Source organism: Syngnathoides biaculeatus, chromosome 10 (genome assembly GCF_019802595.1).
Source record: "Syngnathoides biaculeatus isolate LvHL_M chromosome 10, ASM1980259v1, whole genome shotgun sequence".
Lineage (NCBI taxonomy): Eukaryota > Metazoa > Chordata > Actinopteri > Syngnathiformes > Syngnathidae > Syngnathoides > Syngnathoides biaculeatus.
This window is the reverse complement of record NC_084649.1, coordinates 3,461,930-3,487,202: the sequence shown is the minus strand read 5'-3', so window position 1 is coordinate 3,487,202 and position 25,273 is coordinate 3,461,930. Positions and strand designations below refer to the sequence as shown.

General features: G+C 41.5%; 1 protein-coding gene and 1 long non-coding RNA gene across 14 annotated transcripts in view; both read right to left on the bottom strand.

Annotated features, from left to right (window-relative positions):
- Nucleotides 1-25,273, bottom strand: part of foxp1b (forkhead box P1b) — a 263,881-nt gene that overhangs the window by 38,303 nt on the left and 200,305 nt on the right. For 7 of the 13 annotated variants that reach the window (XR_009796652.1, XM_061831373.1, XM_061831379.1 and 4 more), the window contains 3 exons: nt 6,909-7,046; nt 6,648-6,737; nt 3,553-3,703 (listed from right to left, as the gene is read on the bottom strand). Coding sequence is in view for 12 of the 13 variants with exons in the window: in XM_061831373.1 (XP_061687357.1) it covers nt 3,553-3,703; nt 6,648-6,737; nt 6,909-7,046 (379 nt within the window). In the remaining variant the exon portion in view is untranslated. Of the gene's footprint in view, nt 1-3,552; nt 3,704-6,647; nt 6,738-6,908; nt 7,047-13,386; nt 13,723-25,273 lie in introns of those variants that run through there. The other 6 variants (XM_061831380.1, XM_061831376.1, XM_061831381.1 and 3 more) reach the window with 4 other exon arrangements.
- On the bottom strand, nt 23,319-24,937 carry LOC133506962 (uncharacterized). The gene is made up of 2 exons (XR_009796653.1): nt 24,672-24,937; nt 23,319-23,582 (listed from the first exon to the last, which is right to left on the bottom strand). It is a non-coding gene; the product is annotated as an uncharacterized LOC133506962 (long non-coding RNA).

The window sequence follows — 25,273 nt, the reverse complement described above, 5'->3', positions numbered from 1 at the left end:
AATTTACAAAAATGTAACATGTATCAGCAATTCCTGGCCACTTTGCTTTAAAAAAATAAATAAATATTGAGCTACAACAAATGACATATTGGATAGATACACTTATCTAGCAAGCTAATGGCGGAAGCCAGGTGGACTGCAGTTCTCGTATTATTCAAGTTTGTATTACATTTTATATTGCATCGTCTTTTTCTTCTTCTTTTCCTTTCAGCTTGTCCCGTTAGGGGTAACCACAGCGTGTCATCTTTTTCCATCTAAGTCTGTCTCGTGCATCTTCTTCTGTAACACCCACTGTCCTTATGTCCTCCCTCACAACATCCATCAACCTTCTCTTTGGTCTTCCTCTCGCTCTTTTGCCTGGCAGCTCCATCCTCAGCACCCTTCTACCAATATATTCACTCTCTCGCCTCGGAACATGTCCAAACCATCAAAGTCTGCTCTCTCTAACCTTGTCTCCAAAATGTCCAACTTTGGCCGTCCCTCTAATGAGCTCATTTCTAATCCTATCCAACCTGTTCACTCCAAGCGAGAACCTCAGCATCTCAATTTCTGCTACCTCAAGTTCTGCTTCCTGTTGTTTCTTCAGTGCCACCGTCTCTAATCCGTACATCAGGGCCGGCCTCACCACTGTTTTATAAACTTTGCCTTTCATCCTAGCGGAGACTCTTCTGTCATATAGAACACCAGACACCTTCCGTCAACTGTTCCACCCTGCTTGGATCCGTTTCTTCACTTCTTTACCACACTCCCCATTGCTGCTCTCTATTGTTGACCCCAAGTATTTGAAGTCATCCACCCTCGCTTTCTCTTCTCCCTGAAGCTTCACACCTCCTGCTCCGCCCCTCACATTCATACACATATGTTCTGTTTTACTTCGGCTAATCTTCATTCCTCTCCTTTCCAGTGTGTGCCTCCATCTTTCTAATTGTTCCTCCGCCTTCTCCCTGCTTTCACTGCAGATCACAATATCATCTGCAAACATCATAGTCCAAGGGGATTCCAATCTAACCTCATCTGTCAGCCTATCCATTACTACTGCAAACAGGAAGGGGCTCAGACCAAGAGACCAGTAATTGTCATGAGCCAGCCTGGACCACAGCCAAGAGGGGTGTGGCCAATGCCCTGGCCGGTGACACATGTCACTGCTCATAGGTTTATCACATTGGGACTGTAATTAGATGGTGTATGTAAGTTGGAGTTTTGGTCACTGGCATTGGCCAGTTCGCTGTGTTCGTTGTGCCCTGAGTCTATGAGTGTGCTTTGTGTTATTGAGAATAAAACCCACTGATAATCATGTCCTTGCCTTGGAGTCATGCATTTTGTGCCACACGCAGGCAGGTCTGGACCGCAGGTGGGCCAGTCAAGTACACACACTCTTTTACTACCAAGCCACGCTATTGTAACACATTCAGAATGTGGTTTGGCATTGTCTTGCTGAAATAAGCAGGGACGTCCATTAAAAAGACATTGCTTGGATGGCAGCACATATCTCTCCAAAATCTGTATGTACCTACCAGTATTAATCGTGCCTTCACAGATGTGTAAGTTCCCCTTGCCATTGGCACTAACACAGCCCCATACCATTACAGATACTGGCTTTTAAAAATCGTGTCTATAAAACTGGATGGTTCTTTTTCTCTTCTCTTTTTCTCCAGATTCTCTGAACCTTTTGATGATGTAGAAGACGAAATCCCTAAATTCATTGCAATTGTACATTGAGGAACATTGTCTTTAAGCTGTTTGATAATTTTCTCACGCTCTTGCTCACAAATAGGTGAACCTCGCCCCATCTTTGCTTGTGAATGACTGAGTAATTCAGGGAAGTTCCTTTAATGCCCAATCATGCCCAATCACTACCTGTTCCTGTTCACCTGTAAGATATTCCAAACAGGTGTTCGATAAGCATTCCTCAACTTTCTCATTCTTTTTGGCCACCTGTCCCAGCTTTTTTGGAACCTGTTGCATCCCGAGGTAATGATTATTTGTTAAAAACAAAGTTTATCAGTTTGACCATGAAGTGTCTGATTAACACAACACCCCAACTTCTTTGGAATTGGGTTTTTACACTTTTTTTTTTTTTTTTAAACAAGACAAATAGTCGGCATACATACACAAACAAGAACACACCTAGTGAGGCTGCATGGCATTCATATATATGATGATGACACAGTATAAAGAGGATGTAGTGGGACTGTTGCAAACGCTACTAAAACTACAGTATCTGGCCATATCACCCGTATAATGCTTTACTCAAAGGGTGTGTGTTTGTTTGCCAGACATCTGACACAAAGCAATTCTGCAAAGCACACTTAACACAGCAGCGCTCCACGCCTGTGCCCACGGCAATTGCCTGCAAGCGGATGAGTGATTCCATACCCAGTCCAAACAATAACACCACTGTACAAACGTGTTTGTGTGTGCCTATTACCTAAGCACCTCTGAACCCTCCTGTTTTTAATCACCCTTATCTTGTTATTTCAAAACTGTTTGTCTTAGCTGGGAATGAATAGTGAATGTCATGCTCTGAAACCCTTACGACAGTGTCTTTTGTCACAAGGGGACCACTCCTTAACAAATAATAAAAGAATAAATAAAGACACAAACGTGTTTGCCAAACAGACATACTGGCTCCCGAACAAGCAAACCCATTGACGCTTTATGAACGTTGAATCCAAACTTGCCAAAGTTCTGGGCAATGCAACCGCATTAAAGTTATGTTTGGATATAACTTGGCAGCTGTCACTCAACATCTGAATAACTTGTCTTATGATAAATATGAAGAGGGAATGCATATGGATAATATGCATTAAAGCGAAATCTCAGATTTTTTTCCACAAAAACCTGATTTCCAAGGTTTTGCTTTTTCTTTAGTTACTTTTGCAGCTTAAAATGTGCTTTAACATTAACTTGCATCCAGTTTGACAGAAATTATAGTTTTTCTTTATAGGTAAAATGAAAGTATTTCCTCTTGTAAAACTATCTCTTTTCAAAAAAAAATATGTAAATATGCTAAATTAACATTTGCACAAAAATGTTATACAATAAAATTGACAGTTAAATTATGAGGCCCAGCACTCTCACATTCTTTTCTCTGATTTTTTAACAGGTGAGGTAAGCTGAGCGGAGCAAAGTATTTGCAGTTTGGAAGGATATGCTTTGGGTCAAACGTTTTTGACTGACAAATCACTGCTTTTGTAATGGTGGTTATGTCTATTTCTTAGCAGGAATTAAATGTGCTTATTTGAAAAACAATTGCTCCAAAACCGACGGAATTTCTAAGTTGGCAACACTGACTGCTTTTGTAAACTAACTCCTCATCTGGCAGCCATGTTTCTTGTGTGCACATAAAGCAGAGACAAGCATTGAACTAGAAAACCAGAAAATGCAATTGTTGTTGTTTTTCTAAATCTTAAACTCAAATTAATGGATAGAATCGATAAATTGCACAACCCTAAATATCAGTTTTGCTTACAATGTGATGAACAAGCAACAAGGCACACATACTGAAGATGCTAATTCAATAGGTTGTGGTTATGAAAATAAAGTACTCACCATGCGTGAGGGATTGCAGTGGCAGGCCAGTTTGTCCAGGCTGGATACTGAGCAGCCCTTGCCTCTGAAGGTTAAGCAGATGTTGCTGCTGGACCTGCTGGACCTGAAGGAGCTGCTGCTGGAAGGCCAACTGCTGTGCTGACACTTGCTGCTAAAGACACAAATGGACAGTTTAAGAAAATACAGTAATTGTAGCCCAACAGCCAAGGGTTAATATTTTTAATGTGGCTTTAATTTACATTGGGCGCCAGAGACTGGTCCATGTAATGGTACCAGGCTTTACAGAAACACAGAATTATTTAACCCCCACCTCCCCCCAAAAAATAAAATAAAATAAATATAAATATATATATATATATATATATATATATATATATATATATATATATAAACCCCAGTGGTGAGAAAAAGGTTGATGACTAATCTACATAAATGGATGATGGATAGTGGAATTAATGAGGATTTTGGTTTGGTGGGGTGTGGTGTGGGGGGTCAAGTGACAAACAATGAAACAAGAATCATTCATATTATGAGCTCCTGAAATTACATTAATGCCATTCATGATTCACATTGCAACTTATGACTAAATGTAATTGAGTGGTAACCACCATTGCAAGAGCCACAACACAGGCAGAGCCCTTTTGTCGCCAGCAGTGTTCCAATACTGCAATTTGATCAAAGAATAATTCTTTCATCTTTTTGACACTTCTATTCATGGTTGTCACTAAAAAAGTTACAAAGACCACAAAGTGATGTGTAATTCAAATAATTAATAGAATGGAAAGGAAGTCCAAATAAAACAGAACAAATTTTTCTCACATGCCTCATTTCTCGTACATGGAAAATATTATAGTTACATAGAAAAACTTGTGTAATCCACCACAAATGTTTTTGACAACTGGTTTGACTACATTATGGATCAGGACATGTTTCTTTTGCAATCTATAAAACAAACACACAGGCCAGTGATAGAACAAGCGGGAAGAAAAAAAGGGGGCACTAAAAGCTGTGCCAAGTCATGTACCGCACCCTGTTAGCTAACACAGGATACATCCCACTTTATTTCTTACAACGAAGAGCATTCAAAAATGTCTCGGTGGCACAAAGCTGCCAAATAAAATGAAGGTGAAAAGGGAGTCCCCACGCCACCCAACCCGACCGCCCAATGGGCCACCCTTTGGGCTTCTTATTGGGTCAACAATGAGAAAGAGGCTTCAAGGAAAGAAGTGAAGAGAAGAAAAAGAGCTACAGGAGAAATGTGTGATCTAATCCAAAAGATGAGGAGAGACATGACAAGAATGCCAGACAGGATTCTGGTATCTGTCATTTCTATGATCTGGCTGGTTCATTTGAAAGGTGCTTGGTTTCTCATTTTCATTTGTGCAAGAGAACATTCTTGTTTCTTTGGTGGCTTGCCCTCAGCTTGTTCTTCACTGACAATCTGGGACAAAAAAAAAAAAAAAAAAGATACGGGTTGGTGGTTCGAAGGGAACGATGCCTTTCATCAAATTTCTTAATAAATAGAAGTTGGCTTTTTGGAATAAAAGGAGAACGAATGAAATACTGAGTAGAGAAAATTAATTTGACCCTCTCCCATCGTTGCATGTTTTATCTTCTGGGGCCGTCAATTTACAGGGGACTCCTGTGCACTCCCAGCATGCAGACACAAAAACTACCAGAACCAACAGACCAAATAAGAGGTTAACAAGAAGTGGCACAAGGGAGAGAAAAATATAGTCCCTGACAAATGATAAAGAGTGGCACTGGCAGGCCTATATTGTGGCGCTTCAAATATAAAGTTAAAGATCTTTGAAAAATGAAATTTTGATGTCTTTAAAATAAAAAAGGGGCACAATGCAACAACAGGGGGTTATTGTCTGACAGCCACTAGGGAGTCACAGCATAATTCTTATTCTGTCTTTTGATGGCTTCTCAAAATTCTACAGGAAAAAAAAAGCTGCGGGGGAAAGAGACAGCAGAGAGGGGAAAGCCTCACGGGGCTGCATCTATTTCCTGTGATCATACATAATATGCTTCAAAAGTTATTTTTTCTTCTATTCTCATGCTCCATTCAACTGATCAATTGCCCTCCGCCCCCTCCCCTTGTCTCCTCCACCCCTTTCTTTTTGTCTCACTTGCTCCTCTTGTGTTTACATCAGATGCGACTTAGTGACAGGCCCTATCTGAGGCCAAGGAGTTGTGCTGTCATGTTGATTTATGGGGGCATCATACCGCAACTTGTCCAAAGTGAAGCCCACAGTTCATTAATTAGGGAGCTTTGACTTTAAAGCTGGGAGCTTTGACAGCACAGAGGCACGTGAGTGCGAGTATGCGTGATTGTGCCAACATTTAACACGGCTCCGTTTTCTAAGCTTCCTCTCCTCTCCGAGCACTCAACTCAACGGGGACGAGTGAAAATTCCCTGATTGTCTTTGAACTTCTTCTGACCGCACAATAATTTGCTCTGTCCATAGTGATGCCTGTATTCACCAATCATTAGCACGCATTAAGCTGCTGCCTACGAGCGTGGCCCACTGTAGTGGGGGGGGCGAAAAGTGCAAACGAGAAAGATGGGTGAAGAAATAAAAACCTCAACTCAGACAACAAAGCTGGGAGCGCTCTCCGTGCCGATATCTCACAATTACATGGCTTCTCATCCGCTGCCATTTCTATGTTAATTACCACAGAAAGCCTCTCAGATGCAGTATATATGTGCAGCATTCTTGTCTTTGGCCCCCTTTGCCTTTCACTATGTCCTGCACACAAGTCTCAAGAGCGCTCATGTCTTTGTTGCTTAGTACATTTGTTTATTAACAAGAAAAAAAAGCATAGAAAATATTATACGTGGGACAGCAGAGGACTACAGCCCCCGCCCCTCACCTTCCCAAGTAATATACATCATTACGCAGTCATTGCCATTTAACCAGAAAGTCTGACATACTAATCAGAAGCATGGGTGCCTCCCCCCACTTTCCGTGCTTTAACCACAGTCTGAAGGCAGATGGGCTTGAGGGAGGGAGCACGCATGTCTTCCATGCTCTCTGTCTGGCCAATATTTTTCACACTGGCAGGCAGTTGGAGTGATGTCAGTTTACCTCTTTATTCTGCTTGCTGCCTCCATGCTGTTGGAGGAGCTGGAGGTGGAGCTGTTCCTGCTGCTTCTTGTAGAAATCTTGGAGTTGCTGCTGCAGAAAAGACAGGGAGATGATACGACATAGTCTGTCACTCATGGCTAGGCTGAGATTCTTTCAGCCCCAAGCATTTGGATAATTGCAGTTCCAAGAAAATCTACACCTTTGTGAAATGGATTCTTCTCACAGATGGAGAATGTATGAAATTGAGTTGTAGTGCCATACCTGCTGTAACATGAGGGCCTGCTGCTGCTGGAGAAGAACCTGGAGCTGCTGAGGGCTCAGGACTTGCTGCTGAAGGATCTGCTGCATCTGCTGAGGAGTTATCACTTGAGGTGTCATCATAGCCACTGACACTGAAACCTGCACAGAAAAAGGCAGTGCACGGTGTTGCCATGTCAATGAGGTTGATTGTTGTCCACCAATCTAAAAGGAAAAGCAGTGAACCACAAGAAATAAAACCAACGAAAAATGCAATTTATCATTGGTTCCATTTCTTCAGAGTATATGTCAATGTTAGATTCCCTAACGAGATTCCCTAACTAACATTTACAGTGCCGTGAAAACGATTTCCTCCTTCTCAAATTCATATCTATTTGTCCATTGTTTCCCCACTGTTGTTTGTCACGGTCCGAAAGCCTTCAAAAAGGCTTTTTGTAACCCTTTCCACACTGACAGACGTCAGTTACTGTACTTTATTTCTCATTTTTTCTTGAACGTGATCGTGGCTTTTTGGCTGGCTTAATTTTGTCAGACAAGTCCCATTTAAGCGATTTCTTGATTGAAGTTGTAGATATAATCAGCTTTCAAAAAATTTGATGAGCCACAGTTGATTCATGATTTAACAAGGCAGCCAACTACTTTTTCGACAGGGTCAGGTATCTTTGAACATATATCTTTATAAACATTTAAATAACATCACATTGTAATTTTATTTTTACTTTGTTTGATATTTATTATTGTAAAATAGGAAAACTATGCAAAAAAAAAGTCAAATTTGAGAGGGCGCAGATACTTTTTCCATGTCACTGTATATTTTGGCTCTCTAACCCCTCTAACTAAAAAGAAAACTAAAGAGGACTTAAAAATATGGCGTCCAGGGATGACTCATGCCTGGAGAGTATATGGCTAACCAAACATCTATCCTCCCAGTTCCAGCAACATCCCTTTATCATACAAACACCATTGAGAATGATCTGCATCTCCAGAGATGCCTCTTCCTGTTTGCCATTTATAAAATATGGCAAATACGCCATACCTGAGGACGCGAACCCCATTGCATACGCAGGACATGTCATGTGAGAACATTTCATTAGAGTTGCTGTCAACATTGATGTATTATTGTGACAATATGGAGTGCCTGGAGGAGGAGCGAGGGTGAAGAAAATGCAGACCTCTAACCAATTCTTGAAAGGTGTGAGTGCGTGGCACTTCAAAATAAGTGATTTGTTCTGACACTAAAAAGGCCCCACAGTTGTCAGGGTGCCATAATTGCTCCTGTGTCCTGCCCATGCTGCCATTCAATGGTGTGATGAGCAATAACATTAAACATGTATTTTCTTGACATCTGAATGAGAGAAGAGAGAAACATTTTTTAACTACATATGATGGTGATTTCTCCAAGATTTTTTTTAAATGTGTATTTGCATTCATATGCGGTAAAATGATGTCAGGCAAGCATATCGTTCGATCGTCAAGGCCGCTCGAGTGGTTGGGGATTTATCGCTGGGCAAATAACACTATTTTAAATTTTCATGCATTTCTGAAGGTAAGTTTGGTTTTAAATTGAAACAAATATCTTCTGTGACGTACACCTGCTTACGGATAACCTTTCAGCTTTGCCCCATTACGGAGCACAGCAAAAAATGAAAAGGGAAAAAAAGGTAGGATGAATGATAAATGCATAAAAGAGTGCTGTAATGTAAAACAAGAGGGAGGAAGGTATTGCTTTCTTTCCCAAATAACACGCGTGCAATGAGCTGTGCTTGTGAAGCCTAGAGCGAATGAATGAGATTCAACCTTAATGCAGGACTAACAAATGCACTTATTTTCAGCGGTCATAGCAGGGGGTTGAGGAGGAAAAATGCAATATTAATCCTCCTATCCTGCTCTATTGTATCTTAATATGCAGTTCATCTTGAGTTTTTCACATGACTTGGCCTGTCATCTCCAAAGACACCTCCTTTCTAATTCCATAATTTCACACTCATTTTCTTACAAGGTCTTTTTTTCTTTCTTTCTTGGCATCACCGATTTTCATGAACTATTTTGAAGGTCAAGTAGACGGCCCAATTTTCTGACATGCAAACGTTGAATATCATGTGATTTGAATGTAATTGATATTCATTCTCTCTTCATGTTAGTCACAAATGCATTTTATAATTGCATATACACGTGTATTCTCGTTGCAGTGCCAAATTGTGTCTTTTATACATCAAAATGACATTATAATGGTGTCTAAGGAAGTAAGTATGAGCTTCAAATTGTGATGTTTTTTACACGCAAGAGCCTCTTAAGCAGACACAGCAAAATTTAATGACGAATGTCAAACAGATTTATTTAATTTTAACCGCTTGAATTCTTTACAATTTTACTTTACATCTTTTTGTGATTTTCAGCATCTCTTACAGCAACTACAGATATTTTATTTGCTCTGAGCAAAATCCCAACAAGAGCCTATTACAGACTCCTATTTTATTACCTATTACGACAGAGGTCATTAGCAGCAAACAGAATCGTACACTTCTTAACCTATTGATCAATGTAACTACGACCATTTAATCCTGCACCGAAGGAGTCAAAATCTGCGCAAGACAGGGTGCTATTGGGAGGGAGGGCAAGAGGGAGCACTTTAAGTCAAAAATACTGCCCTGGCCTCTGTATCATTTCCATTGAACACAAACACAAGATGCCAGATTACTCCCATATGGCGCTCTCTGTTATCTTCGGGATTAATCCAGATGATTTACAAAAATACATTACCATCTAAAGATAGTCCATGAGAGGCACTGTTAGTGAGCTAATAAAGGAAGGGATCCAATGAGGCCAGCTCTAATCTACTGACCAATATGACGGTGTTGGGGGAGTGGGGTGGGGACATTCTGAGGATGCCTAAAATAGCTGATGTCTATGAATTTCAGGAAGGTGTGGTACTCTCCAGGTGCCTCCCATACATAAACATTTAAAATCTAAAACATTCTTCCACAGCTGGAGATTGACAAAGGCAATACAGTTTATAACCACGGGACTGCTAGACAAATACACACACTCACGTACACACACATTTACATTAGAAAATAATATATACACTGGCAAAAATATGTCACAAAAATCTCAGAATTATTTAGTGATTTAAGATTGATGTCTATGGTCAAATCGTCGTTTTCTAGGACTTCCCCTTATACTAAAAAATACGTGGAAAAATGCAAAAATGAGGCAGTGACTCTAAGGTAATGAAGCTCCTTCCGAGGCCTTCCCTCCAATCACAAGTGGCAGTGCAAAGCAGTAGTGGAGAAGGCTAAAAAGAAAAAAAAAGCATTTTTTTGTCCTAAACAGACTTAAATGAGAAGTTAAAAAATGAGTAATAAGGAAGTGAGACCAGTTCAGACATTTCACTTGCCGAGAAGGAGCAGTTTGGCTCAAAATAATGAGGTGGAAAAAATATAGGTGACTTATCACATTTGAATTTCTCATCCCTGTGGTCATCTTGTTGACAGTCACTTCAAATAGAATGAAAAAGAAAAAAACTATAACGTTTTTTTTTTTTTACCTTGGCGAACTACTCGCTATAGGAGCCACAATGAAATATGATCTCCTGTATTAAAAACATCAGAAATAAAGATTTGAGCTCAGCACACAAGTCCATTTTAATCTAAATTAGCACTATATTTATTTGTACCACCAAAAACTGATAGCATGCTTTAAAAAGAAAGGCATACTGATGATTAGAAATGATTAAAAATGTTTAGAAATGCAAACATTTTTACATGAGCCCAAAAAATTTCAAGTAGACAGTAATTTAATAGAGCAGATAAATGGGATCACAGACACATTTTGTTTGTGAATAAATGTGCGGCTACAAGAACAATTTTGGACTTTGCACATACTGTATAGAACAGGATTTTGACTCACTTCATTCTGCTGTTTTTTGTTTGTTTTTTAGCTGGTTCCAACATTAAACTTAAACAAATGACTCCGCAAAGTGGTTGAGCTCATCCCAACTACAGCTGAGTTGTGAGCCTCACCCTGGTTCTCAGCACTGTTGATGGCGGGGTGCACCCAGGGCACCCTGGCGCCCAAATATGCGCACACACACACACACACCACACACACACACACACACACACACACACACACACAATGAAAATGTTATTTACAATTGATTGTAAAATTAAATAGTGGTTGAGTGATCTAAAATAATAGATCATGTTGCATTCTTTTTTCATTTCAACAAGAAGGATACCGACTAGCTAATAAAGTAATTAAACAAATTGGAGACGTACAAAAAAAATACAAATACTTCCTCCAGTTCTCTGTTTTGCTGTAAATGTCAAATCACTCGGTAAAAACCTTTAACACACTTCCATATTTAAATTTCACAACCAGAACATATTAAAATCATGGGAGGTGACATACAAATTCAGGGAGGGTTGAACTTACATCAATGTTTGCTTATTTGATCTTTTAGCTACTTTGTTGTATAATCTATCGGTGTGAACTGCACACATCTCATCTTTGGTTTAGCAGCTCAACACGGTTATGCAACGCCATGTCTTTGAGATGCCTTATTTGAGTCAGTTGAGATTTAATTAAGATCACAGGGTATAAATCCCTTTCAAATGAAACTGTAGTCAAAAGACAATGGCTGATATCCTCTTGCAGATTGTTTATATTAGCCAGCAAAGAACACCTAATCCTTGTTTCCATGACGGCAGACAAGATATACACAAATTGTGTTGTTTCTCACCTCCTTAATTTTTATTCATTAGGGTGTTTCTAGAATTAACTAAAGCTGTATAAATTGTACACACCAAAAAAGTTCTCCCCAGGAGGTGCAACTTGTGAATATTGGCACGGCCCTCATTTTTTAAATTAAAGAATCTGAGTGGTAAAAAAAAAAAAAAAGTCACACTTGTAGGTTAAGCGTTGTCTATACTTTACATCACTACGCATCTCCCTGTAAAACCGAGAAGCAGATTCTCTAAGGAGTAGCAACAATACCAGACAGAATGAAAGCATTTTTTTTAAAGTCAATGCACAGCAGCTGGTAGTACATGCTTTTGCGAAACTATTCCCTGTTTCTACTTTTCAGTTGTGCCTGCTGGATTGGCTCCAAAGTGAAAACCATCTTTGTCACAGATATCCCAGAAAACTGGGGGACTCTGTCGGCTGCCCTGTGAGTGTCCCTCTCGTGGCACACACCGAGAATCTGTTTGGCGATGTTGTAGTTAAGAAATGACAGGTGCTGGCAAGCCCCTGTTCTTGTCAGGCCACTGCACAAATAACGCCCCTGCATGAAAGGGCTAATGCACAACTAATGAACAATAAATCAACTTTGATTATAAACTGTCATCCCAATCAGCTCGCACTCTAGCTCTCCCGAACGGAATCTCGGCACAGCTGCACAGCATTACAGAGCATGTTGCTGATGTTCTTTTCTGCTCAACCAGCTGACAATCTGCTCGACTGTTCTTCACTTATACTTTTTCACCTAGCCACTTCCTGACCACTGCTGTAAAACCTGAAATATGGCGTATAAAACTTCAAAAAGAGAAATTCATTTAAAATGTGAATAGAATTCTTTAAATTATTGGGTTAAGAACATTTCAGATGTGTTATGTTGCATAAGTTTTAAAGAGCCCCCCTCCCAAAAAACAAGAGACAAAATTGATCGCAATGCAAAAATAAACATGCTCATATGGATAAGTACAACTTCCCCAAAACTTTTCAGGAAGATATGCGTGAAAGCATGTCTCTGTTTTGTAGTGTTCTATACGCTATTTTAATTGAATTAACAATAAAGACACTAAGCGGAGCCTGGCCAGTGGTCATTAAGTTGCCACAAAATAGGCTGCAAGCAGAATATTATTAAAGAGGCTTCAACAAATTCTGAATTATTCAGCCTTGTAAAGATCAATAAAAAACAAACAAAAACAAAATAGCACCACTCACATACTTTGCTTGAAATCAACAACAGCAATTATCTAAGAGACAGCAAATCTGTCACCTGTTTTTCCGGGAATAGTCCACAATTAAAATATCAGACGGAACCGCTCCAAATCTCACTTAACTGGTTAGCCAACTGTCAGAAAGTAAACAAGTAGAAAGAAAAAAGACTCACTGCAATTTACTATTGTGAGTTCCATTGTCAAGAAGCAAACTGTACACATCAGACAAGTAAGCACACTTTACAAGCAAGTAAAAGTAACTACCTCGAACATCACCAAGACAATACAAAACAGACGGAGGGAAGTAGCGATAACTGCATTAAACACCTGCGTTTCGATTCTCCTGTCATCCAAACCTGTGCATATTGTCTCAAAGTAGTCAGTTCTGGATCACTGCAATGCTCATAAAAATGACAGAACATCAACAACAGAAAAACAATGCACTCCCTTTTCTATTTACTCCCGATCAAATTAAACTGTCAAGTTTCTTAGCAAGAACGTTAGCTATATCAAAGAACTCAATCATATTGACAAACCTGACAAACTCCATTTAGCTGGCAGGGTAAACAGAAAGCCGGGCCACGCGGTGTGGAGTGAAGCAGAGCGGAGAACAGAGCAGCTGCGGGGAGAGAGCGGGGAGAGAGAGAGAGAGAGAGAGAGCGAGAGAGAGAGAGAGAGAGAGAGAGAGAGAGAGAGCGAGAGAGAGAGAGAGAGAGAGAGAGAGAGAGAGAGAGAGAGAGAGAGAGAGAAAGAGAGAGAGAGAGAGGCAGTGGCAACACAGCACAGGCAGGCAGGCACGCAGGCAGAGAACGAGCTCTGTTGTGCTGTAGCGTCTCCAACCTTTTTCGGAATACAGACAGATTGCACGCGCAAGGTTACTCCCTGGATGACAAGATACAAAACTATCCAATCAACCACACCCTTCTCCACCAATCACAAGCAACCCTCTAAACATAATCAATTCCAATGGAGCCACACAATAGGCAGTTGTAGGCTGAGCTGCAGGTGAACCCATGGCTTTGTGTAAGGGGTCCTTAAAAAAAAAAAAAAGGGATAGCTGAACCTTTGACCTCTGCTGGGACTCTGCCTATGCTATTAAACAATGGAAGCCCAAAAACAAGGGGCCCTTTAATTGAACAACAGATAAGTAAACACAGCTATCCAGCGGAAAGAAAGAAAACTGGCCAAGCTATCAGACCTTTATTGTTCTTCTAAATGGAAATGTTTATTGTGCCAGAACAAAAGACACAACTCAACAACAAATGAATAAACAAGGCCGACATTATGTGATTTACACTTTTCCCCAGTTTCCCATGCAGGCCTCGAGCATCTTCAAAATTGTATTCATGACAACCATTTGCTTTGCAACCCGCTTCTTTAAAGCCGGTAAGTATCAGTAACAGAAAATCGATTACCATCGTTTGAGTCTATTTGGGCCATAAAATTAACATCAATTCACACCATTGCAATGCTACCGAAGAGTTTTTTTTAAACAAAAGCAACTAGCAAACATCTCCCAGTTAGTAACAGTTATCCTACTTTCTGTCTGTAGACAAACTAAATGGGGGGAGAGGCACTACCAGGCAATCTATTCAATGACATCCCAATGAGAGCAATTATTCTAGCGATAACGTCACACTCTTATAAAAACACCCATGTGCACTCACAGAGGAGGCGAGACATGAGAAGAAAATAGCACTCTGCCACCTACTGGTGATTGGGGTGAACTGCCCAAGGGGTTAGACAGCAGGAGGGAAAGCACATCTTATGTGGTGAAACTTAGTGTTAACTGCACAATCGAACTTGAAGCACTCACTACATTTTATGACTCATTCAAGAGTGCATCTAAACCTAATAAAAGGTTGCAACTTGCCATTAAAACCAATTTTAGCTCTAATAAAAATAAATCCATTCTACAAAGAATATGAGGAAAGATTAACACCTCACTTTGGTAATTATTGTGACAATAAACTGTCAGCAGCAACCGCGAGTTTTAACGCATGACATATCAACAAGCTATAAACCCTTGGCCGAGGATGAGGGAATGTTCACGGGATGCATTCCAGTCCGCAAACACATTGGTAAAATAAACAGAGCTAAACACAGCATCAGCATGACAAGCCACTGCTCCCATCAGTTAATAACTAAAAGTGAGTGCAGCTAAGCTGGCCTGGCCTATATAAATTATTGACTGGGACACCTCAAGTGCTGAAAGTGACAATTCCAATATTTGTCACACTGAATAATTAAGGGGTGGAAAAAGTGGTTTTATTTTGCATCCGAGACACTCAAGACAACTCCCACAAAACGACAGGCAAGTGTTCATGGCTCCATGCGTGCTCACAAAGCACACCAACGCGCACACGGCAGTTGAGGCCGGGACCGTACTCTTCTTCTTCCTCAGCATTCTCCCTGGGGTGGCATGTCGACGTATTCTCAATAAAACACCTTCTTAGCCGTAATAGGCCACTGTTCTCATTTCAACACTCCCAATGGCCTTGTGATAAATTTAGCAGACACACAGTTCAAGCATCTCCTCTCACACACAATCTTTCTAATCCATTGCCTCTGTGCCAAGCCCATGTAAAATAATTACACTTTGGTGTCGATGTGATACACCACATATAGATTTTATTTGCCTGCGCATGGAGAGACATCAGTAACCTTGAGCCTTGGATTTCATCCCTTGTGATAGTTTTCAGGGTGCAGTGAGTGTTTGTGCCCATGACAGAGTGAATTACATTATAAAACACTCCCATTTCCTGCTTGAGTTAAAGTGAAAGTACTGTAATGTCTGGTTAGGCTTAGCACTGCTCCGTTCTGGCTCAAGAAAATGATACAGCCACAATTACCAAGTCTTCTCAACACTCCGGGGTACAAGATACACCAGTATGCCAACCAGTGTCTCAGTTTTGTTTTAGTAGTACAAAAGGAGATTACAAAAACAAAAATACGCTGCATGAAATGAAGTCGTATACCTATGTATAATAACCATCTGCATAAAACAGATGTTTACATACAGTACTTACAGAGGTAGTTAGCGGGGTAAAGGCTTTCTGATATAATCAAGTTGCACTATTGAACATTCCCCCACATGTGATGTAATGATACATAATAGTCAATGTTATGAACAAGGGTGGGATAGGAAGGGAGCTGTGACTTAAAAAAAAAAATCACATTCTTTTTCCCTCTATTTAAGAGTCTCTTCTTCATTGCCAGCATTATCAGGTCTAATGTATGGTGACTGAGTGATTCTGCATTTCTTATTTTACATGTGGTGTCCCGAAAGGATCAAAATAAATAACTAAATAAATCTGAGGTTCTTGACTGGACTGTTGGACACAGGGAGCACCATGGTTGCACTTGTTAAGAAATGCAAACGTGACTCACTGGCAACTGATGCAACACCACGAGGCAGGAGTTTTATTTTTGTTCCACTTGACTTGCACATTTGAATTTAAAGAGGCTACAATCGGACCCTCAAGCTCTTCATTCTCTTCCACCTTTCTATTCTTTCAATGCTGACCAGTGGAGTTCGGGTAAGCATTCAGACGACCAAATATTTTTCACAATTTGTTGTACTGCAGCCATTTGCTTAAATCATTTGCTCATTATTGTATACACAATACCCAATATTGACAGAAAAAAACATAATGGAAGTATTTGCAGACTAAAAAAGAAAAACTGAAATATCATACAGACGTATTCAGAGCCTTTGCTGTGACATACTTAACTTGGGTGCTGTCCATTTTTCTGATCAACCTTGAGAGGGTTCTAGACTAATGTTCCCTCTAAACTGCGCAACTGCACATTTGCGGTGGCTCATTTTCGGCGACAAGGCCAGCTGGGGTGGCTCATTTTCGGCCCTTATCATGGCGCCAAGCCGGGCTGCTTTACAGCGTCGTTCATAGCCAATGCCGTTCGCGATAAACGACACAGCTGAGCCGGGACGCTTTACGGCATTGTCGTCGCACGCGGCTGAGTGTGGCATTATCGGCAGCGTTGTTCAGAGACGCCACCGTCCGCGAGCCCTAGGCGCCGCGTCTGCCGGTCACGGCTTTGGCTCAATTTCGGCGCCGAGGTGGCTTATCACGGAGCTGAGCCGGGCTGCTTTACGCCGTTTTCATCGCACGCGGCTGAGTGCGCCATTGTCGGGAGCATTGTTCATAGCCGCTGCTGTCTGCGAGCCAACGCCTTTGCAGCGTCACTTCCTGCTTCTTCTGGAAAACAAATCCCTTGAGAGCATTTTCATGGCAGGCGTTACAAAAAGCTGTATACGTCAAAATCATGTTTTGTGGTGAAAAAACGCATGGGTCCATGTCGGCTGCCGTTTTTTCATGACTGTGGCCCTTTAAGTTGTGAATGTGTAATCGGCATTTGCCAGTTCGTTGCGTTTGTATTCCTTCATCTTGGGATACTCCGCCCCTGTGCGTAAGTTCGCAAGTTTAGTGTAGAGCAATCCTTTGTCTCAGCGAGCATGTGCCTCTTTAGTTTGATTATGTCTTGTCCATGTTTCTAAGTTTGCCTCATAGTCATCGGACCTTATGCACGTTTTTGGATCTTACCTGTTGCGTAGCGTTTTTGTGCTTCCACCTGTTTTGGCTGCAGTCGACGTCCATCCACGTCTCGCCAGAGACAGAGCCTCAGCCAACTTCCGCCAATGCTTCGCTGACGACTGAGCCAGCGGACTCGAAGTTGATTGTGAAGCTTCCGGCCCAGTGGGACGATGAGTTCGCAGCCTTTGAGGTGGAGCGGACTGAGATCTATGAGGCCTTCTTCCGCCATGTGCAGGAGCAATTAAAACAGAGGAGTGCTGAAATTGCAGTCCTCATGGACCGGGTTCATCATGAATTAGTCTACCGGCCGATTCCCCTTGTTTTTTTCTCTGGCGACAGATTTGGAACCGTCGCTCATCCGTGCACTGGTGGGGACCGAGACGCAGCCAACCCACATCCAAACGCCTTGGTGGCGACCGAGCTGCAGCCGATTCTCACTCATGACTCGGCGGCGACCGATCTACGACCGCCTCATGTCCACGTCTCGGTGGCGATCAACCCAGGGCAGCCTTTCACCCAAGCCACGGCGGTCCTCTATGACCACGTCTTGAGAGGTTTTCTTCCAAAGCCATCACCTACTCCCCTCTGGTTCCTGCTATGCCTTTGGGTTCGTCCTTGAGGACGTCCACCTGAGTCGCCCCATGGGGATCCTTGTGCTCGGCGTCCTGGCCGACTCCTGACCAGCTCAGCCGGACTCCTCGCTTTGGGTGGCCTGGATGGCCAATAGACAGATATCCCGCCCTCCCCTGGTCAATTTATTTTTTTTTTTTTTTGTGGAATCATACTGTGCATGTAAAGCAGGGTGAGTACTTTTTACTTAGAAAGCTCATGAGTAATATCATTGGAGTCCTTATAAGTGAGTGAGTGTATTCATTTGACTTGGCTCGTAATCGAACCCAGTGCTCTTTCTTAAAAGTCTGATGTGATACAAATAGGCAAATAGACATTTCTCTTGCATGATATTGTACATTTACATATCATTAACCCGACTCTTTGGCATAAAACATGACACACTTCATTCACCAGGTCAGTGATACACTAACAAAGTGAAAGTTGTTCTCCTGCAATGTATAAAGCACTGATAATAATTCAATCAAACTCAGAGAAGATACTTCTCCCTCACTTATTTTCGAACATACAGTATTGTGTTTGTTGATATTGTCGACATTTAGTTGTGGTCTACCACGACCCTTAATCCATCGTAGACACTTCATCAACTGTGTTTTAGGCTTTGGAAATTTAATCAACCGGGCCTAGCAGGATATCTTTCATCAGAATTGCACGTTCCCCAAGCGCATCTGAGGACCATTTTCTTTCGAAACATTAAGTTTTCCAAGCACACACTACTGACAATCAGGATTGCTTGTGGGACAATATGGCGAGAGAGGCGTGTCAAGCCAAGGGTTAAGACAATGCGGATATCTGATTGACTATTACTGTACAAGTGATTGACAGGTCGGATAGGTCTATTGGGGGAGAAGAGCCTTGGTGAGAGAGGTAAAGAAGAACCCAAAGATCATTGTGGTTGAGTTCCAGAAATGCAGTCAGGAGATGGGAGAAAGTTCTCAAAAGTCAGCCATCGCTGCAGCCCTCCACCATTCAGGGGGTTATGCCACAGTAGCATGGCGGAAGCTTCTTCTCAGGGCAAGATACACGAAAGCCGTTTGTTAAAAATCACCTTAAGGACTCCATGATGATGAGAAATGAAATTCTTTGGTCTGATGAGCCCAAGATAGAACATTTGGGCTTAAAGCCCAAGTGTCATGACCAAAAAGAGACCCTTTATTACTGTGTCAATGCACCATCAAAAAAAGACCTCTATTTCCTCCTTTGAAATAATAAACGCCGGTACCTATTGCAATGTTAAAGCCCAAGTGTCATCCCTATAAACATTCTACAATAGATATTGTAATGAAAAATACATATAACATTATTCACTTCAATGTCCACACGAAAAAATAAATGCGAGCGGAGAGCGCGTCATCCATGCGCAAAGTTGCAGAAGTGTCATTCTACTATATCCAAGTGGTCGCCATATTGGCTGCATCCTCCATAAGTGACGTCACCCAGACATTCGCCAATTAAAACACGCAGTGCACCCTAACTATGGGAGATGAACACGTCCCTTCTGACACGGAAGCTCTTTTCGAAAAGGACAAAACTACACAACCGGGTGATGTTACCGGGCCAATATTACACTATTGTTTCGGCGATCACGGCCAAACCGCATCCCCGTCCGATCCACTTCCGCGGTTTGAGATGAGCCATTACGGCTCATCGCAGCCGGCCGGTGTGGCTTATGACGGAGCCGAGCTGCTTTAGAGGGTTGTTCACAGACGCCGCAGTACTGAGCAACACAGTCGAGCTGGGGCGCTTTATGCGCACGCAGCCAAGTGAGGCATTCTTGGCTGGGTTCTTCAGAGCCGCCCCCGTCCGCCAAGCCCGACGCACAGCCTTCGCAGAAGAAGTGACTGCCGAACGCGGCGCCTCAGCCGGTGTGGCTGATTTTCGGCGCCGTGGTGGCATACAATGGAGCCGAGGCGTGCTGGTTTTAGGGGGATGTTCAAAGCCGCCGCAGTACTTGTTGAACACCGTTGAGCCGGGGCGCATTACTGCCTACCTGTTATTTGGAACCCACGAAGCTCTCGTCCTCTGCACCCGTGCAATCCATTTTTCACAACGAACCGGATCTCTTGCAAACTTATGAAGGCTAAATCCATTCTCCCGAGTGTTCAGGCAATGTCCAGCAATGCAATGAGCCGGCATTTTGGCTAACACGAAGGAACAACGAGCTACCTTCCCGGAGGTAAAACTAATGGAAACAAACGAGTCCACTTGTGGGCGCCCCTGTACTTTACGTCACTTCCTGCTTCTTCTCGAAAACAAATCTCTTGAGAGGATTTCATGGCGGGAGTTACAAAAAGCTGTATACGTCAAAATCATGTTTTGTGGTGAAAAAAAACGCATGGGCCCAAATTGGCTGACGTTTTTTCATTTATAACATACTAAAAATCTTCCTCATCAACATCATGCTGTGGGGGCATTTTCCAGCTGGAGGTACAGGACGACTGGTTGCAATAAAAAAAAAAGATTAATGTGGTCAAGTACAGGGATGTACTGGACAAAAACCTTCTACAGAGTCCTCGGGATCTCATCGTGGGCTGAAGGTTCATGTTCCAACAGTACAATGATCCTAAGCTAAAGTAATGACGGTGTGGCTTCAGAATAACTCTATGACTGTTTTTGAATGGCCCAGGCAGAGCCCTGACTTAAACTCAATTTAGCATCTTTAGAGAGACCTGAAAATTGCTGTCCACCAACGTTCACCATTCAACCTGACAAAATTGGAGAGGATCTGCAAGGACGAATAGCAGAGGATGCCCAAATCCAGGTGTGAAAACTTGTTGCTTCATTCCCAGAAATACTCATGGGCGTATTATCTCAAAAGGGTGCTTCTACTAAGTACTGAGCAAAGGGCTTGAGTACTTATGGCTGCATGATATTTCAGTTTTTCTTTTTCAAAAAATTACCAAAAATTTCAACAATTCCCTTTTTTTTCTGTCAATATTGGGTGCTGTGTGTACATTAATGAGTAAAAATAAATGAGCAAATGGCTGCAATATTTAAGGGGATCTGAATACTTTCAGTACTTTCTGTATAGCTGTACTATCTAACCCACCGTGCATTGGTAGTTTCAAATCATTACGCTTCATAATTTGTTTCAATTTCTATCTATGCTATTATTCTATTTGGGTTAGGGTTACTAATGATATGTCACAGGAGCTCAACTATTGTTATTATCCTACCTAACTGAAATTGTTTATATTTTTGTGTAATGAGTGCCGGAAAATGCCGTTTATATTTATGCAGAGATGTATTAAACTTTAATTCAATGTTATCACCCGGTACAATGCAGTAATGTCTCGTGGTCTCATGGTTGCTCTGGTCTGAAACTGCAATGATTCAAAAAGTTGGAGTTTTAATTTTAAAGTGTATGTCAGCACCCAATGCACCTTTTTGGTAATATTATACATTTTTTAAATTCAGAATTTGAATCTGAAATTATGAAGGAAACTATTTTGTTTATCGATTTTTGGCAACAAATGATTGCACATTGCTTGTTCCGCTTGAAAAACACAACAACACAGCGGAATTAGACGACTAGACGCGATACGTCACTGAAGGTGACAACATGGCGACCATTGGAGTACATTGTGAGAATGACGATGACTTTTCCGATTATTCGAGCAATGAACACGATTCTGAAGGGTCTCACTAAGACGGTGAAGAATACTAGCTTCATAAAGGCGTTGAAGGTTATCAATGTGAGCCAGTTAGACAGCACACACAATCGAATGGAGACGAAATGGCTGGCCTTGAAGTAGCAGTCATACGCAGGGAACATCATGTGGCTTGTATTGGAAACAACAATTGGAAAGCATTTCTGAAGGTCTCGTTTGGTTTACTTAGTCATAAACTGATAAATAGTAAAGGCTTCGATATCCTGAATGTATATACGAAGTTTTCGGTCTAGTTTTAAAAATATGCAAACGCCTTATATTTAGCAAATAGTGACGCGACTTCCCAGCCGTTCATTTTCCATCGCGATGGATCTGCCTGTGCTTGTATGAGAAACTATCAGTAGTACGACATGCGACACAATTTTGTGTGTACAAAGCTCGTTTATTTTCGCACCAAAAAAAACAGAAGATGATAACGGAGTCCACAGTCTAAGATGGTATATTTTCACAAAAAAAGATTCAATGAATGAAATCCGTTTAAAATGCCGTCAACTTAATTTGAGCGTAATAGCTGGTCTTAACTTGCTTCACCATCAATGCAATTTCACATGCTAAACAGATGCCCTAACCAGACTGTACCCAGACCTGTCCAAACCCCATTTTAGTCACAATTTTTCAAAGATGTCACAAGCAATACTGCAAAACATTTTAATGAAAATAGTAAACCAGTGTCTTGTGGCTTTGTTTGGGCACTACATGCTTACAATACATAAGCAAAATACGTGGATGGTTCTGTTTACTGGACTGATATGGGTGTTTGAGCATGTAGAAGTTTGTGAATGTGAAAAGGTTTTTATTTATTTATTATATCCAGAGGTGTGCATGTAAATGGTCCATTTCTATGCAAACAACAGAAGAGAGTTTTTGTTGCCATGAGAGTCAACATATTCACCAGAAAATGGCAGATTATCCAGACCAACTACGGAGTACCCAGGATTTATTGCCAGTCTGAACCCGTGGGTACTGGATGTTGCCTACTTACAATTCCAGGAACAGTATCGGCAGTGAGTAAATTTTCTACAACACGAGTAAGCGCTAATTAAAAAAAAAAGCAATATTTCTCCTAATCAGCTGAGCTTTTTTCCATTTACATTCATCCATCCATTTTCTTCATCGCTTATCCTCACAAGGGTCACGGGAGTGCCGGAGCCTAACCCAGCTGTCATCAAGCAGAAGGAAGTGGAGATCCTGAGTGGACATCCCGGAGAAAACACACACAGGCATGAGGAGTACATGCATACCCCACACGGGTGGGCCGGGATTGAACCTAAGTCCTCATAATTGTGAGGCAAACACTTTACAGCTGGTAAAAGCAGCATTTGTCCAATTATTGTTCAAAGTCCCATTCTGGAAAATTGTCATATTTTCTCATTTTCAGGTTAATGCGACACACTGCTGATAAACACCTTGTGAGACGGTGTTGGGAAATTTTTAGCAGAAATAACCACGTGGCACTTGCATCCTGCTGTGTGTCAAAGATTCGTGACACCTTTCCTGATTCAGAGGGCCAAGAGTACACAGGATTTAAATGGCCCACATCCTAATTTTGTTTTTTTTTGTGTAAATGTTGATTTATATGTTTGTATATAAATTAAACATACACCACAGAAGTAGAATCATAGCATTTTTATTGAACAGTATGCTTATATTTTGTATAAATATGTTAGATAACATAAGCACAGAATTATTTGGTCTTTCAATAAGAGTACTTTGAGAACACCTGAGGTTGAAATACATGTTGCAGTATTCTCTCTGCTGTCGGACAGATGTGTTCTGTCATGAATACGCACTTCAATCTGGCAACTTTTGAAATGGACCAAAGATGAAGCTTCAGCATCTGCTGGTTCCATGTCAACCTCATGCTTCCTGCAACATCTGTAATTAATAGAAAAATGAAGTTCAAAGTTTATAATATAAGAAAAAATGTATTGATAAAACAGTGGTCTAGCTGGTAAAGCGTTGGCCTCACAGTTCTGAGGACACGGGTTTGATGCCGGCCCTGCCTGTTGTGGAGTTTGCATGTTCTCCTCGTGCAATGCGTGTGTTTTCTCTGAACACTTGCAACTTGAGTTCCAAACAGGTCTCCTGTGAGTGACTAGTATGTAATACTGCTTGTTTTATCCATCCATTTTCTTTTGTCGCTTATCCTCACGAGGGTTGTGGGGAATGCTGGAGCCTATCCCAGCTGTCAACGGGCAAGAGGTGGGGTACACCCTGAACTGGTTGCCAGCCAATCGCAGGGCACATGGAAACAGACAACAGTCACACACACAATCACACCTACGGGCAATTTAGAGTGTCCAATTAATGTCGCATGTTTTTTGGGATGTGGGAGGAAACCGAAGTGCCCAGAGAAAACCCACGCAGGCACGGGGAGAACATGCAAACTCCACACAGGCAGGGCCGAGATCGAACCAGGGTCCTCAGAACTGTGAGGCCGACGCTTTACCAGCTGATCCACCGTGCCGCCTTGCTTCTTTTAATGTTATGTAATATTTTCCATCCATCCATTTTCTTCATCACTTATTCTCACGTGAGTCGCGGGAGTGCTGGAGCCTATCCCAGCTTTAAATGGCCAAAAGGCAGGGTACACCCGGAACTGGTTGCCAACCAATTACCAGGGCACATGGAGACAAACAGCCGCACTCAAAATCACATTTAGGGCCAATTTAGAGTCTCCAATTAATGTTTTTGGGACGTGGGAGTAAACCCACGCAGGCAGGGAGAAATGCAAACTACACACATGGAGGCTGAGCTTGAACACGGATTCTCAGTACTGTGAGAGCAACGCTTTACAGCTGCTCCACCGTGCCGCCATTTGTACAGATTATCCCGTTTTTCTAGTTGCGAATGGTCAAAGTATCTGCGGTAATAACATATTTTTCACTAAGTACGACATGTGCTATCATTCAACCGTATAAACAGTGTTCAACCTTTTCAGGAAATAAAAGATTGTTAACATACCTCTACAACTTGTCTTTTAACAAAAACTTTGCAGTTTTGGTCCTTAGTGTGGGGGGTGCTGAGCTTTTCAAAACGTGTCCAGGTTCAGGTGAAAGTGTTGACCGGGTTTGGAAAAATTATCCCTCTTCATTTGCACAAAGCTTACCCACTGTCTTCTGAGGCTTGGGTCTTTGAGAAAATAATGCACATTGTAACCAGAATTATTCAAATTGCTACAAAACTGAACCACACACATGTTCACCATTGTTATGGATTGTTTTTAGCTTAAAATCACTGAGGAATTCTCCAAACCACCAAGTCTCCGTGCTCATGTACGTCGCACCACCGGTCCACCTCGAGTGACGTCAGAGACTCCTCCCCAAAAATGAGTTGTTTTTCAGGTGGTGGAGACTAGGTCAAAGTTCGCTGACTTTAATTCAAAAACACTTATATTTTTTTGAAAAAACATCAAACAGGATACGTATTTTATGGTACAGTTGAACATATAAAATTCATCTATATAAGATCATTCGCATTACAATCTCTTTAAGTTGCTTGCTACATTATATAATGTATATATATCCTGGCTCAAATTCACATAAACTGATTATTGGTGATAATGT